The sequence below is a fragment of the Macaca thibetana genome, chromosome 10, assembly GCF_024542745.1.
Source record: "Macaca thibetana thibetana isolate TM-01 chromosome 10, ASM2454274v1, whole genome shotgun sequence".
NCBI classification, from domain to species: Eukaryota; Metazoa; Chordata; class Mammalia; order Primates; family Cercopithecidae; genus Macaca; species Macaca thibetana.
In genome coordinates this window covers 28929557-28945951 of record NC_065587.1, presented here as the reverse complement: position 1 = coordinate 28945951, position 16395 = coordinate 28929557, and the positions used below count along the sequence as shown (strand labels likewise).

At 52.4% G+C, this 16395-nt stretch overlaps 1 protein-coding gene, 1 pseudogene and 1 gene segment (V, D, J or C); all 3 read left to right on the top strand.

Annotated features, from left to right (window-relative positions):
* Nucleotides 1-5207, top strand: part of LOC126929706 (immunoglobulin lambda-1 light chain-like) — a 250860-nt gene extending 245653 nt beyond the window's left edge. Inside the window, exons 3-4 of the mRNA XM_050746309.1 lie at nt 3401-3442; nt 4747-5207. Coding sequence (XP_050602266.1) covers nt 3401-3442; nt 4747-5066 — 362 coding nt within the window. The 3' untranslated portion in view covers nt 5067-5207. The remainder of the gene's footprint in view (nt 1-3400; nt 3443-4746) is intronic.
* Nucleotides 1-16395, top strand: part of LOC126929708 (immunoglobulin lambda-1 light chain-like) — a 340164-nt gene that overhangs the window by 321494 nt on the left and 2275 nt on the right.
* Nucleotides 11570-14722, top strand: LOC126929748 (immunoglobulin lambda constant 6-like; annotated as a pseudogene).

Genomic DNA, 16395 nt, shown 5'->3' with positions numbered 1-16395 from the left:
AGGTCCCTGACATGGCATCCCTGACGTTGTACACCGAGCCAGTGACTCCAGGGAGCTCTCTGTGTCAGGGGGATCCATGATCCAGAGCTTCATGTTGTCCTGCAAGCATCTGGTGGGATGTAGGTCTTGCAAAACTGGGAAATACCATGGTTCAGCACCAGGATGCAGGACGGTCCTGAGAGGGAAATCAGGAAAAATGAAGGGGTCTCTGAGGAGCCCAGATCCGTGGGCTAGAGGCAGAAATAAGGGTGAAGAGCACCTATGAGTCAATGTCATGGTCTCAGCAGGAACAGAGTTGAAAATCCCCATTCCACATGAAACCATTTAGCAGGAAAGGAGTCCATACTTGTGCTGCCACCGGAAGCACTCAGAAGGCTTGGACAATGAAACATACAGGTGCATTTCCTAGACTTGACGACACACGTCATCCAAGAGAAGGCAATGAAAAGTTCTCTACCAGGGAAATCATTTCATATGATAAAGCTTAGCTTCCCTAAAGTCCCATTTATCCATCTGGCAGCTGAAAAAGCCCCATAATGTTCTGCAAGATACTAGTATTTCATGGAACTACTTTATGCAACATAAAGTGAGATTTAAGAACAAAGGTGTTACGGCTGTATGATCAGATGGCTGTAGGTTCAGGGTCAGGCTCAAGGTCTGAAGGAGGCCATGTCAAATTCATGACGAGAGTTGGAGCTGGGTCAGACTAGGTCAGGGCTATGTGAATGTGGGTGGAGGACTACAGGCAAGGTCAAGGCATCCAGGAACACTCAGCTCCCCCAGACCCTCCTGCCACTGGGACCTTCTCCCTCCCTTGTTCACAGTGGTAGAGGCTTCCTACCCAAACTGCTATGGAGGCCCTGGATGACTATGCGTTCTTCGTGCCCAGGCAAACTTAAGACTCCCTGTCTCTGCCTCCAGCACATCAGGGATGTGGCATCTGCCTTCACCAGAGCTGCTGGGTGGCCCTGACAGGCCAGGGACAGAGCCTGCAAAGACAGAAACTCTGCAGTCACAATGAGACACAGAAAGGGCCCCTTGGTGCTTGATCACAGCCACCTCTCCTCCAAATCCCAGCCTCTGAATTACAAGAAGACTGAAGGGTTCCAGTGGTCACAGTCCTTCTCTAAGCCCGTTTCACAAATGAGAAAACTAAGACCACCCCAGGAGGGCCAGATCCACAGCTCTGCTGGGTACAAACCCACGTCTGCTTCACACCCAGCAGCTGTCCAAAGACTGACCTGCGTTATGAGTGTATATTATGAAGAACTTTGAACATACAAATAAGGAGACAGAAAAATAACAATGTCCCATGTTCTCATTGCCCAGCACTCAAAATAAGCAAATCACAGATGATGCCGACCCACCTACAGCAAAATAAATTCTCCCTTATACAATATTTAGAAAGAAATACCACACATCAGATCTGTTCACCTGTAAGTATTCCATTACTGTCCTGGAAGGATATGGACCTTAAAATAACTATAATATCATTACCACACCTAAATAGAAATTATCACTAATTCCCTAATATCGAGAAATAAGCATGGTCTCCTCAAATGCATCACAAACACCAGAAGTGCACGGACTTAGTTACATGTTGGTGCTGCTGTTTATATGAGGAGCAATATGGCATCAAATGGTAATGGGTGCATGTGCCGTCAGGCCAGTTGTCACTGGTGAGTATCTCCTCAACTGCTCTAGAATCTCCCAGCAAGGCAGGAGCTGCAGGAGATGAGAGCTGTCTGGAGACCTTCTCCTGGTTGGAATACAGCCATGCCTCCTGGAGCAGGAGGATCTCCTCAAATGCATCACAATCACCAGAAATTCACTGACTTAGTTACGTGTTGGTGCTGTTGTTTATATGAGGAGCAATATGGCACCAAATGGTAATGGGTGCATGTGCCGTCAGGCCGGTTGTCACTGGTGAATATCTCCTCAATTGCTCTAGAGCCTCCCAGCAAGGCAGGAGCTGCAGGAGCTGAGAGCTGTCTGGAGACCTTCCCGTGGTTGGAATACAGCCATGACTCCTGGAGCAGGAACTTAGGACTTCCCTCAGCTTTTATTTTCCTGGAAAATGATTCCAGCATGAAGGGGATTAACTTGATTCAGATTGGACATTGCAAATGGCTTCCAAGGACATGGGGCTGCTGTCACCCAAGTCACCCATGTCAGGTTGCCAGTCTTGTAGTAATGTTGGGGGCACAGGATGGCCAATAGCTACATCCCTCAGACGGGAAGGAAGGTAGAGGGTTGAGGCTTCAGTTCAGCTCCTTCTCATGAGCGCTGCAGAGTGTCTGTGAAAGTCAGGGCTCTACAGCTGGGCTCTGTTCACCCAGGAGTGAGCTGCATGCTCTAGGAAGGAGCCACTTTGCACACAGATGATCCAGGGCCCAGCCATCCTTCCAGGGTGAACAATTCATGTCTTCTCTCACGGTGTATTCTAGGATTCAAGCCATCTAATATCTTTGAAGCCACCGGCATTATATTCAATTGATGATGACAGGCGACAACCAATGATGAATATTTTCCCAGGGGAGGTCTCCCCAAGTGGCATCAGACTTCCTCACATGGCTCCAGGGGATTAAATGGCTCCTGATTAGTCAGAGGATAAGAGGTTCTGTCTTATCATGTCCCTTTCTTATTTGTCTGATGTGTTTTTCCTCCCTCAGGCCTAGGATTCCCCACTGATCTCCCATCCCTTAGTGAGAGGTGCTAATGGAGACCACATTCTGCAGGCTCCCTCATGTGCCCCATTTGAAAAAGACAATGGCAGCCACCACCCCAGTTGTCCCACCCACCATGACACCAGATTCAGGGCTGCAGGGGATGCTCCCAGGGTTACCCTAACACATGTGGCTGGCATTTCATATTGGGACCAGCCAGGCCTCACTGACCAGGCCTAGCCAACTAGAACTACTCCAGAAGGTGTGGCTGGAACCCACCAAGGTTCCCAGAACACTGCACTCTAGGGCAACCAGCCTCTCCGTGGGAGGAGAGGAGCACCCTCGGCACCACCCCATGGTGTACCAAAAGTTGAACCATGGGTTGGGGCTCAACTTTGCAGAGAAGAGCCCACCTATCCCATCTGTGGAAATTCACTCCTTAGCGACACTAATGCCCTCCAATAAATTCAATCCTGGGCCTGACTGATGGTTGGCACAAAAACCAAATCCAAGATCCCAATGTCCTCCAGACGCCTGGACTTCCAGGGATCCTGCTGCAAGTCACAGGATGTCACTGGTCCCCTTCTCTCTGTGGGTTGAGTGTGGGGGCCATGTGGACTCCCTCATGAGCAGATGCCACCAGGGTCAGTGGCCCCAGCTTCCTCCTTCACAGCTGCACTGGGGGCTGGGGGTAGGGGCGTCCCAGGGAGCATTTTTGTATGAGCCTGAGTCACAGTGTGTGTTATTCGGAGGAGGGACCCGGCTGACCGTCCTAGGTGAGTCTCTTCTCCCCTCTCCTTCCCCACTCTTGGGACAATTTCTGCTGTGTTTGTTTGTTTCTGCGTCTTGTCTCAATTTGTAGTCAGGCTTTCTCCCTGGATCCCAGGCCTGAGCAAGGACCTCTGCCCTCCCTGTCAGACACTTGCCTGCCTCAGCAGGTCACTACGACCCCTTCACCTCTGACCACAGTGGGAGGGGACTGTATAGAATGACCTCCTAAGCCCCATTTGTCTGTCTCCTCTCTGTCTGTCTGTCTGTCTGTCTCTACATCTGCCAGAGGAAGGCTGGGTCTCTAAGCGTTCTTCTGTTCTGGCCTTCTCAGTCTGGGTTCTTGTAAGAGCAGCGTTGCTCTTGGGTTACTTTGGTTCCATCTCCTGGGGAATCAGGAACAAGGGGTCCGAGGGGGGGACCTCATGGGAGACTTTAGACGGACCCAGTGCCCTCGGGGCTGCTGCTCAGGAATCCAGACCCAGAGTGAGGTAGGAGGTGGACGGGCTGCCCTGGGTGTCTGGGGGCTGCCAGGGACTGAGCCCTGAGCCAGCCTGAGACTCAGGAAACCCAGTCAGGAGGGAGAAGGGAGAAGCAGACTCTGGATACCAGAAAGCCAGGGAAAGGGTCTCCAAAGGAGAGGATGTGAGGAAAGGGCAGGCTCCTGGGTCTCTTCAGGACATATCCCGCGCCCAGGGGGATCAGAGGGGGCAGAGTACACAGTGGGAAAGCCCCGCTGCTATGACCAGGTAGCCGGGACGTGGGGTGGATGCCAGAAAAGACCCCGTGGAATAAGAGAAACCCCAGGACAGCAGACAGACTCTCTGACCCCCCAGGCCCTTGCCCCACACACAGGCTCCAGAACTCATGTTTGGCTGCAACAGCCTGAGGGACCAAAACGCCCCAGCATCCCACAGAGCAGGGGAGCCAGGCCAGAAAAGTGACCTCAGAGGTCGCTGTGCAGGAGAGACACACAGCTCTCTTCATCTGCTCAGGGGACAGATGCCACCCAGAAGGCCCTGTCAGGATGGCAGGAGAGGGCAGGGTCAGGGCGCTGACGGTCAGATGTCCGTGTGGGAGGCCAAGACCCCGAGACATCTCAGGACAGGTGATAAGAAGGTGTCTAAGGTGAAACAGCTCCCAGTGCAGATCAGGACATGGTGGAAAACACCCTGAGCCCTCTGCACGGCACAGACCCTCGGACGCACAGCCCCGGAACAAGCGCACCCCAACATCTCATCATATACTGAGGTCAGGGGCTCCCCGGCTGGACACCGGGACTCTGACCCCCTGCTCCTCGTTCACCCCGCAGGTCAGCCCAAGGCTGCCCCCTCGGTCACTCTCTTCCCGCCCTCCTCTGAGGAGCTTCAAGCCAACAAGGCCACACTAGTGTGTCTGATCAGTGACTTCTACCCGGGAGCCGTGGAAGTGGCCTGGAAGGCAGATGGCAGCGCTGTCAGCGCGGGAGTGGAGACCACCAAACCCTCCAAACAGAGCAACAACAAGTACGCGGCCAGCAGCTACCTGAGCCTGACGTCCGACCAGTGGAAGTCCCACAAGAGCTACAGCTGCCAGGTCACGCACGAAGGGAGCACCGTGGAGAAGACAGTGGCCCCTGCAGAATGTTCATAGGTTCCCAACCCTCACCCCACCCACGGGGGCCTGGAGCTGCAGGATCCCAGGGGAGGGGTCTCTCCTCCCACCCCAAGGCATCCAGCCCTTCTCCTTGCACTCAATAAACCCTCAATAAATATTCTCATTGACAATCAGAAATCTTGTTTTATCTCCTTTTTTCTATTCTCACATATAATTCCTAGCCTTCCCTGGGTTCTCCATTTAGAGTGGAGGGAATTCTGCACCCAGTGGGAAAGTCACCCAACGGAAGAGGCTCACAGCCTCCCCGAGTCATCTTCTCAGAGGGTCCTTCCTCTCCCAGTCACCCTTCCCCCAACTCTCCGCCATACCCATGACCCTGGCATCAGCTCAGACCAGTCCAACACCCTCCTCAATTTTACTTTTCAATGAAGACCTGATCACATAGAACCCAGTTTCCAATGTGCCATCTGTCTGGTCATGTGTCTTTGCTAAAGGGTCACTGCTCAGAGACAACGGGCAGTTTGAAGTGAGATCCCACGCCCCCATCATCCCACACCCTACACAACCTGCCAGGGAACCAGGTGAGCTCCTTGTGCCAGTGGGAACCATGATCCGGAGCAGAAAGTTGTCCCTGCAGAGTGGGTCCTGAAATGCAGTTCTTGCCCACCTGGGAAGGATGTGGAACCTAATGAGGACAGAGTGGTGGCCCCGAGCAGGGTATCAGGGAGAAACGAGGAGTGTTCCAGGACCCCTGCTTTGGACTAGAGATGGAAAACCCTTGAGCCCAGGCCAAGATCAGAGCAGGAACAGGGTTGAACTTCCCTGTCCCATCCATGATATCCAGTTAGGAGACCATTTACTAGGTGAGGGGTCCATGGTTCTGCCATCACCAGGGAGACATGAAAAGGCTGGAAAATGGAACCCTTTAGTGTAGTTCTCACTTTCACAATGCACATTAGCTATGAAAGATGCTAACAAGTCCTGCAGTTGTAAACAGTTCTTTTTTTTTTTTTTTTTTTTTTTTTTTTTTTTTTTTTTTTTTTTTTTTGACGAAGTGTTGCTGTGTGGCCCAGGCTGGAGTTCAGGGGTGTGATCCCGGCTCACTGCAAGTTCCGCCTCCCAGGTTCACGCCATTCTCTTGCCTCAGCCTCCCAAGTAGCTGGAACTACAGGTGCCCACCACCATGCCCAGCTAATTTTTCTATTTTTAGTAGAGACGGGGTTTCACTATGTTAGCCAGGATGGTCTCAATCTCCTGACCTTGTGATTTGCCCTCCTCAGCCTCCCTAAGTGCTGGGATTACAGGTGTGAGCCACTGCGACCCACCAACAGTTCATTTTATATAACCTTGCAAGTCAAGAATTTTCTATTCACTGTCTCAACCAACTTAGCCCTAGGGTGCTCTTCAAGACACTGATATTCGTGTCACTAGTGCTGGGACATGGGCCGAGGCTGAGGCACACAGATGATTCGTTGTGATCAAATGGGTCAGGCTCAGGGTTAACACTTGCCAGGTCAGAAAGAGAGCATAGGGCTGTGATCTCAACCATGAAGAGTCTCAAATTCTAAAGTCAGGGGACACAGTAGAGTTAGATTACGGTTATGGCTGGAGCCACGATGGCCAGCCTGTGGGAGGGTAGGACTCAGGTGGACTGGACTGAATGAGAAAGGTACCATCTCAAGCATAGAATGGGCATCACTGGCTATCTGATGGAGGCTGTGTCAAAATCATATTCACCCAAGAATCAGGGCCAGGTCACACTAGGTCAGGGCAGGGTAAGTGTGAATTAAGGGCTACAGGCAGGTCAGGCTTTCATAAGACTCAGCTATCCTAGACCCCACCCCACCAGGGTCCCTCCCTCACTCATGTGACTCAGCCCCTCCATGTGCACCTACAGCCTGATGTCAGAGACACAATCGTCCCAGGGTCCCCGACAGTGGATGAGATGGCCTTGGGAGATGTACTTCCCAGCACTCCTCATCAGTCTTGGGCGCTGTCAGGCCCCTTCTTGGTGCCTCCAGCACATCAGCGATGTGGCGGGTGCCTTCACCAGAGTTGCTGGGTGGTTACGCCAGGCCCGAGACAGAGCCTGCAAAGGCAGGGAACTCTAGGGCCATAGTGGGGCAGAGAAGGGGCTCCTCTTGGAGCCTAATCATAGCCACCCCTGCCCAAAATCACAACCTACAAGTTAGAAAGAAACTTAAGGGTCCTGATTCCCACTACCCTGTCTGGCCCCATTTCATGGATGTGAAAGCTGAGACTCCAACAGCAAAGAGGACCGCATTGCTCTCCACCTTCTCAATGGCCCTGCTGGGTAGGAAGCCAGACTCCCCTCTGGATGTCCCCTGGTACTGTCCCAAAACTAATCTCTCTCATTACTGCCTTGTAAGACATTATAGGAAACTGACAGTAAGAAAATTTAAAAACAGGAGGATAATACAGCTCAAGTTGACCCACCCACAATCAAGTAACCTCTTTTACACAGTTGTTTGCAGCAAATTGTAGACATCATGCCCATTAGTCTACACACTCCATTTGTGTCTCTAAACATATGGACCCCAAAAAAACTACATTCTCACAATCCTAAATAGAAATTGTCAATAATTCTTTCATATCAAAAAAAAGCATGTTTCCCATCAAATACTTCACAAATGTCCTATGTTTCTTTCACTAGACCTGGGTTTGTGTTGTTATTTTGTGGTTTTGCATTTCATTTCTATGAGGATTCCATACAGTTGGAAATTGTGACTGGTGGCTGTGTTTTTAGACCTGTTCTGTCTGCAGGTATCTTCCTAGTTGATTTTTAATTTCCTTGCAAGGCAGGAGCTACAGGAGCTGAGGGCTGGTCCCAGAACCTTCCCAGGGTCAGGATGCAGCCTGCTACCTCCCCAAGCTGGAACCAAGCGCTCCTCTCTGCTTCTGTGTTTCCTGAAAACAGATTCTTGGACAGAAAGTTTTAACAAGGCTCAGTGTGACTTTTCAGCAAGACCGCTTGGCTAGTGGGCTCCCATATGGGGTCATCTATTTGTGACATTAGCTGGGCTTTGCACTTAGTATCCAGTGCCATTAGATGGTATACAGATGCAAGGTGACCACACTTCAGTTCAACCACCTTTTCCTTCTACTGAGCATCTGTAAAGGATGTGCCCTCATATGTTCTGTGCTCCTCTGGGAGTACGATTCTTATTTCAGTAAGAAATAGCATAGACATGTTGAGTCTTTCCTTTCATTTATAGCATCTTAATAATGATGACCGTGTTGCCTGCCATCTTGTGAAGATGAACAATTATTTCATGGTGAGCTCAAAGTTATGTTACTGTATATGACTCACTTGAGTCCACCATAGTTCTGTTTTATCGATGATGACAATGACCCACCATGGCCCACTGGGTGCCTCTTCTGGTGGCCCCAGGATCCTCCTGAAAGAACCCAGTAGATCTTGACAGCTTTCTGCTCTCTGTTCACAATCTGTCCTGGGCACATCTTTCTCCTGCCTTTGTGTCTGGAATTGCCCATTAACCTCAAGTGGACTGGTCCCCGTAAGTGGGAGGTGGGATTTAGTGACCACACTTGGGGTGCTACTCACACAGCCCTTTTGAGTCAGAAACTCCAGACATACCCAAAAATGAGACGAGACCCTGAAAGGGTAACAGGGGCTTGCTTCCAACTTTTCCCTGGAGGTTGAGGCTGGCATTTCATACTAGAACCTAGTGAGCCCATCCCAAACTAAGACAACACCAGGAGGATAGAAGTGAGACCCCCTGGTGATGTGGTTGTGGTCACACTGGAGCTTCCCATGACTGCTGGCTGTGAGGCAAGCTGCCCCTCCTCTAAGGCACTCACTGGGGACACTTGAGGACGCCTCCAGCTCTTACCCTGCAGTCACACCAAGAGATCAGGGTTACAACCCTGTAAGTATAGACAATCCCTGTCCCCTTCCGTGTCACTTCACTCCTTCATGAAGCAAATGCCCTCCAAAGAGCTCATTCCCATTCCTGGGTCACAGTCACATGGAAAATCTGATCCAGATACCAACTTCCTCAGGCCTCTCCATTTCCAGACGTCCCATTATTGCATACATGGGGTTGACCATCCCATCTCAGCTCCAGAAGGGGAGGCAGGTGTGTGGACTCTGCTGAGCAAATGCCCGCCAGGGGCAGTGGTCTGGCTTCCTGCATCATAGCTTCAGGTGGGGGATGGGGAGGGGGAGTTGGGGGCCCCAGGGAAGAGTTTTTGTATGAACCCGTGTCACGGCATTTGGTATTCTGTGGAGGGACCCAGCTGACCATTGTAGATGAGTGTCTTCTTCCCTTTCCTTCCCTGCTCTCGCCAAGTTGGTGGCAATTTTATTCTGATTTCGATCTTTGTCTGTGACTTGCCACAGCCTGTGGTCAGGGTTTCCTTTAGAACCTCGGTCCTGGGAGGCTAATCTCTCCCCTCCCTATTCAGAACTCCTGTATGCCTCAGCTGGTCACTGAGACACCTTCATCTCCTCTGACCCCAGAGGCAGGGAGTTCCAAGACAAGACCACACTGGTATGTCTCATGAGTGACTTCTACCTGAGAGCCATGACAGTGGCCTGGAAGCTAGATGACATCTCCATCACCTAGTGTGTAGAGACCACCACGCCCTCCAAACAGAGCAACAAGGCTACCTGAGCCTGGTGCCAGACAGTGGAAGTCCCACAACCTCTACAGCTGCCAGGTCACGCAGGAAGGGAACACCGTGGAAAAGACAGTGGCCCCTGCAGCATGTTCTTAGGTATCCGACCCTCACCTACCCACGGGGTCCTACACCTGCAGGATCAGGTCACGTGTCTCCCCTCCTACCCCAAGTCATCCAGCCCTTCTCCCTGCACCCCCAAATCCCTCAATAAATATCCTCATTGGCAACAAGGAATCCTGCTCCCTCTTTTCATTTCTTATCTACTATTTAATTTGCAACCTCCTTGAATTCTCAGTGGGGATGAGGAAAATCCTGGTGCCCAGTTTATTGGGTGAGAAGTCCATGGTGGTGCCATCACCAGGAACTTGTGGAAAGGAACTGGGAATGGAAACTCACAGGTGAATTTCACAGATTTTCACAACACAGGTTGGCTAAGCAAAGACACTGACAAGCCCTGCAACAGGGAAACAGAAAGTCCAGAATCCTGCTCAATGTCCCAGCCAACTCAGTGAGCCCTAGCATGCTCTGCAGGATACTGGTGTTCATGTCACTAGCTCTGGAACCTGGGGTGAGGCTGGGGCACACAGGTGACCAGTTGTGATCAAATGGGCTTAGAGGTTCAAAGTTAACCAGCACGTGGCTGAGATCTCAACCATGAAGTTCCCAATTCTAAAGTCAGGCTCTAGGGTGGAGTGAGTGTGTGCTTGGTGTGTGGCTGAGCCTGTGATGCTCAGCTTGTGTGAGGGGAGGACTCCGGTGGACTGAGACAAATGAGCAAAGACACTGTCCCAGGCACAGAATGGGCATCCCATAGTTGTCGGGGACAGTCTGTGTCAGAGCCTCATTCTGGACGAGAGCCAAGGCTGGGTCACACAAGGTCAGCACAGGGTGGGCGTGACCTTGGGGCTATAGGCAAAGTCAGGCTTCCATGGGACCTCAACTGCCCCAAACACCCTCATCCCACCAGGCCCCACTCCCTCCGTCACTCACGTTGTTCCGTCGTCCCCTCACGCCCTGCACCATGGTGCACGTGCAGCCTCACTCAGACACCCCCTCATCCCAGGGTCCCTGACAGCGGGCAATTTGGTCCCTTGAAGGCCTTGACTGCCTTGGTGAATCCATAGTGACCAGACCGGGACCCCCACTGTTTCTGGTTCATCAGGGACATGGCAGCAGCTGCTGGGTGGCCAGCCAGGGCAGGGACAGAGCTGCAAGGCCTGGGGACTTTTTCCACAATGATGCAGAAAGAGAGGGGCCCCCCTTTGGAGCTCAATCTCAGCCACCCCTGCCCCAAATCACAACCCTGAGCTGAACTGAATTTCAGGCACCCAGAGTTCCTCCGCCTCTGTGTGACACATTTCACAGCTATGAAAATTCAACCCCATGGGAGACACGGTCCCAAGCTTCACCCTCTCTATAAGATGTTGTACGTTTTGATGATGAAGATCTCTGAACACAAAAATAGGGATACAGAAGAATAGTAATGACTCCAAGGTTCCCATCACCCGGTCCCCAGCATCACCCATTTTCAGATAATGCGGACCCTCCCACAGCCGAATAACTAAACTACTCCCTCAGGCAAGGGCATGAAGCAAATGCTAGTCATCACACACTTAACTGGAGAGAATATCAAGGATTTCTTGACATCAAAAATAGTTAATGAAGGGCTCATCAAATGTCTTGTGAATATCATTGTCTCTTTTTAGTTGACTCTGTAGTGCTGCTGCATATTCATAGTTTTAATTTCGTTTCTATGTGGATTAAATACTTGATGTTATCACTGGTGAATGTGTTTTTAGGCCCATCCCCTCTGCAGGTATCTCCCAAATGCCTCTGGCTTTCCCTGGCAAGGCAGGAGCTGCAGGAGCTGCAGGAGCTGCAGGAGCAGTGAGCTGGTCCCACAGTCGGGATGCAGCCGCCACCTCCCTGAGAGGAATCCAGGGCTTCCCTCAACCTCTCTTTTCCTAAAAAATGGTTCTAGCATCAAAAGACTCAAGGGGGTTCAGGCTGGACATTGGTATAATCCCTTCCCAGGACATGTGGCTACTTCCGGAAAAGCCACCCATGTTGTGTTGTCATTCCTTTAGTGATATCAGCTGCATTTGATGATCAATAACTTCGTGCCTCAGATGAGAAGAAAGGCAGAGGGCCGAGGCTTCAGTTCACCTCCTCCTCATGAGGGCTTCCTGAAGGGAGGGCCCAGCAGCTGCACTGTGCACTCGGGAGTGTGCTTCATGCTTTAGGAGAAAGAAAAAATGTACATTCTTCCCTTTTGTTCAACACTTTGATAACTGATGATCTGATGCCTAGACATCCTTCAGGGCAAACCGCTGGTGTGCATGTGAGGACATCTGACATGCGGGTTCCACTGAGGTTATATTGAATTGGCAATAACAATGCGGCTACAAAACATGAACACTTACCCACTGGGCACCTCCTCAGGTGGCATCTGATTTTCTCCCATTACCCCAGGAGCTTCCGTGGCTCCTGATTTCTCAAAGGATGAGAGGTTCTGTCTCATCATGTCCCTTTCCTGCCCCAGGCCTGGGATACCACACTGACCTCACGTCCCTTCGCGGAAGGTGATATTTGGAGACCACACTCGGGAGCTCCTTTATGTCCCCCTTATTTCAATAACGCAATGGCGGCCACTGCCCCACCTCACCTACCAATATCAGAACAGGTTGAGGGGTGCAGGAGATCCTTCCATTTCACCCTGGACCTGGAGGATGGGGCTGGCATTTCCAGTGGGGACCAGCCAGGCCTCACTGGTCAGGCCCATCCCAACTAGGATAAGCCCAGGGAAGGTGGGGCTGAGACTCCTGGAGTCACAGCTACGTTCATGGGAAGGTTCCCAGGACGCCGCACTCTAGGGTAACCTGCTTCTCCCTGGAGGGAGAGGGTACTCTCTGCATCATCCAGGGTGTCACCAAGTAGTCAGTGTTGAGTCAGCTCCACCAGGGAGACCATTTTTCCCTGACCACAGAAGTTCACTCCTAGTGACATAATGCCCTCCAATAAACTCATCTCCATGGCTACATGATGGTTGGTGGGAAAACCAAATCCATTGTCCTCCAGGAACCAGGATTTCTAGGGATCCTGCTGCTGGTCACAGGATGTCACCTGTCAGCCTCTCTCTGTGGGGATGAGTATGGCAGCCGTGTAAACTCCCTCATGAGCAGATGCCACCAGGAGCAGTGGCCCCAGCTTCCTCCATCACAGCTGCAGCAGGGGTTGGGGGTAGGGGCGTCCAGGGAGGGTTTTTGTGTAAGTCTGTGTCACAGCATTGGGTGTTCGGCGAGGGGACCAAGCTGACCATCCTAGGTGAGTCTCTTCCCCCTCCTTCCCTGCTCTCCCCAAAATATTGGGAAATTTTCTGCTGCTTTTGTTCTTTTCTGTATCTTTTGTTGACTTGTGGTAAAGCTTTCTCTCTGGAGCCTAGGTCCTGGTCAAGGATCTCGCCCCTCCCTGTTCAGACCTTTGCCTCAGTGGGCCACCAAGACCCCTTCACCTCTGGCCTCAGAGATAGGGCACTAGACTGGATGAGCTACTGAAACTCATTCGTCTGTCTGCCAGGGCCAGGCTGCTTCCCTAAAACTTGCTCAGTTCTGTCCTCCCCCCGCCTGGGCTTCTGACTGTCTACCGAGCTTTGTGCAAGGGAAACTGAGGCCCCATCTCATGGGGGAGAGGGAACAAGGGGCTTGAAGAAGTGACCACCTGGGAGACTTTAGAAGGACCTGAAACCCTCAAAGCCAAGATTGGGAAATGGAAAATCAGTGTCTCAGGGCCCAGTCCCCTGGACTGTGGGACTCCAGATCCAGGCTGGCAACAAGGTAGGAGGTGCTGGGGCCTCTCCAGATTTCTGTGGGCTCCCAAGGAGAGAGCCCTGAGCTGGCCTGGGACCCATGAAGCCCTGTCAGGAGGGAGGGAAAGGCTCTGGACATGAAGGAGCCAGGCGAAGGGTCACGAAAGGCCATGGCATTCTGGGAGGTGGCTGTTGGGTCTCTATGGGAGGCAACCCTAGAAGCAGGAACCCCTGAGTTCACTGACAGGCAGATCCCAAGGCACAAAAACTGTAGACTGACCCTAAACACAGAGAGACTCTAACACAGACTCCACAGAAAAAGAGCCCAGGACAGACAGACCCACTGGGACTTGGGTAAGCGAAGGCCCTGACTCCACAGCAGAGGCTCCAGGAGATGTGGGTACAAACAGAGCCCTTAGGTGAAAGACCCACTCTCCCCTAATCACGAGCAGCTGTGTCAGGTGAGAAAAGTTTCCACACGGAATCTGACAGGAGGCTCACAGAGCTCAGAGAACACAGCCAGAGCCGGACCACGTCAGGATGACAGGGTGAGGCAGGGCCAGGAAACTGAAGGTCCGCTGTCTGTACAAAAGCCCAAGTCCTAGGAAGGTTTCCAAGCAGGCGATGGGCAGGGGTCAAGCTCAGGGGTTTTCTGACTGACCGAGTTCTTTTAGGAACATCATGTCACACCCTTCTGAGACAGTGTGGACCACATCTGAGAGGTCCTGCACTGGCACTGGGGGGCCTGAACACTCACACACTGATGTCAGGGGCTCCCCAGGTGGACACCAAGACTCTAACCCCCTGCCCCTCATCCATTCCGCAGGTCAGCACAAGGCCACCCCCTTGGTCACTCTGTTCCCACCCTCCTCTGAGGAGCTCCAAGCCAACAAGGCCACACTGGTGTGTCTCATAAATGCCTTCTACCCAGGAGCCATGACAGTGGCCTGGAAGGCAGATGGCACCCCAGTCACCAAGGGCATGGAGACAACCACACCCTCCAAACAGAGCAACAAGTATGCGGCCAGCAGTTACCTAAGCCTGATGCCTGAGCAGTGAAAGTCCCACAGAAGCTACCGCTGCCAGGTCACACACGAAGGGAGCACCGTGGAGAAGACAGTGGCCCATGCAGAATGTTCTTAGGCCCCCGACCCTCACCCCACCCACAGGGGCCTGGAGTTGCAGGATCCCAGGGCAGAGGTGTTCCCTCCCACCCCAAGTCATCCACTCCTTCTGCCAACATCCAATAAACCCTCAATAAATGTCCTCCTTGTCAATCAGAAAACATGCTGTCTGCTCATTTATCCATGTTCCATCCTAAATTTGATTATCTCCAACCAAAGGTGAACGGAGTCCTTTGAACTTGTGACAATGCTCCCTGGGAGCATCCTGATGTTTCTCTGAGTCATACTTTTTCCATCACCCCATCCCCATAGAATGTTCCAGAATAAGGAAATAGTCTTCAGAAGGACCCAGGCATCTTCATTCTTACCCATGTCTCCACTGTGCTTCCTGCTGCCCTGTGAGCACATCCAACTCTGGCTGCCCAGGGACACACCCTCCTTACATCCCTACGGCCCTGGGAGAACATCTCAGCTCCCTTCTTTGTTGCCCTTGGCCCTCACTGTCCAGATGCCATCCCTCTCTCAAGGTGTTTGTCCATCCCCCTCCAAGGCCATGTGGTCACCCCACCTGTATTCTTCATCGAAGCCTAGACCATCTCCCCTTCTCCATGGGCACACTCTGTTCCCGTCATCCCAGGGACCCTACCCTCCACCCCCACAAACCCCCCTTGTAACAATCACTGATGGGACGCTTACCCCCTCGACCCTAGTCACTCACCCCACATCCCCCTCTGGGTGCCTCTCATCCCAGGTGTCACTGGATGTCCCAGCTGTATTCAACATTTGCAGGAGACAAGGGTCAGCTCTGCTCCTCACTGACGCCACTATGAAAGTCTAATGTCCTGCTGGGCACAAGTGGTCAAATGACTGATGAGTTCGAAGTCAAGAGTCAGGTTCTGGGGTTATGCCAGGAGCTTGGGTGAAACTGATTTGTCTTCTGAAGAACTCAACATGGGATCTGAGCTATAATACGCACACACGTGCACTCGCACACCATGCACACAAACATACATGTTCATGTTGGGCATCTTTCTGGAAGGATCAGGAAGGGCCCAGGTAGAAGGGGCTGCAGTCAGGCCCAGGTCAGGACACGAGCAAAGCAAATCTGGGACCTGCAGTCTCCAGGCTTTGGGACTAGGGGGTCACCCCTGGATATGGGAGGGTGGGGCAGGGTTTTCTGTCCAGGCCAAGGGTAAGACAGAAGATGTGGAAGGGATTCTAATCAGGGATCAGCAGGCCACATCTCAGCGGTGAGGGGAGGTGCTTGCTGTGGGGAATACTGTTGGAGACGGCAGGGTGCCAGGTGTGTGTCCCAGGTGTGAGCTCTTCAGGTGATGGGCCCAGACCAGGATGCAGGTCCAGGCTGTGTGTGTCCAGGCCCTGCACTGCACATGTCCATCCACTGTGGGTGCCCCCCGTGCTGGTGACACTCCTGAGCACAAGCTGTGTAGGTAACCCATGCATGTAGGGTATGTGTGTAAGCTGAGGGAGCTGAAGGGGACGCAGAGACCCCACACACCTAGAGCTCCTGGAGGAAACCACACTGCCAGTGAGGCCTATGGCCTCCCTTGAGGAGCTCTCCTCTGGGCCACTGCAGCTCTAATCCAGCACACACCCCATAGGTAGGAAGCTGTCCCCATAGGCTCAGGAGGGGGACCTGGGCAGTGACCTGTGAGCTGCTCCTTCAGGACAGCTGTGCCAAGGATGCTGGAGCTCAGGCCTTACAGTGGGGTCTGTGTCCCTGTGGTCAACGTCATTCTCCGCACAACCC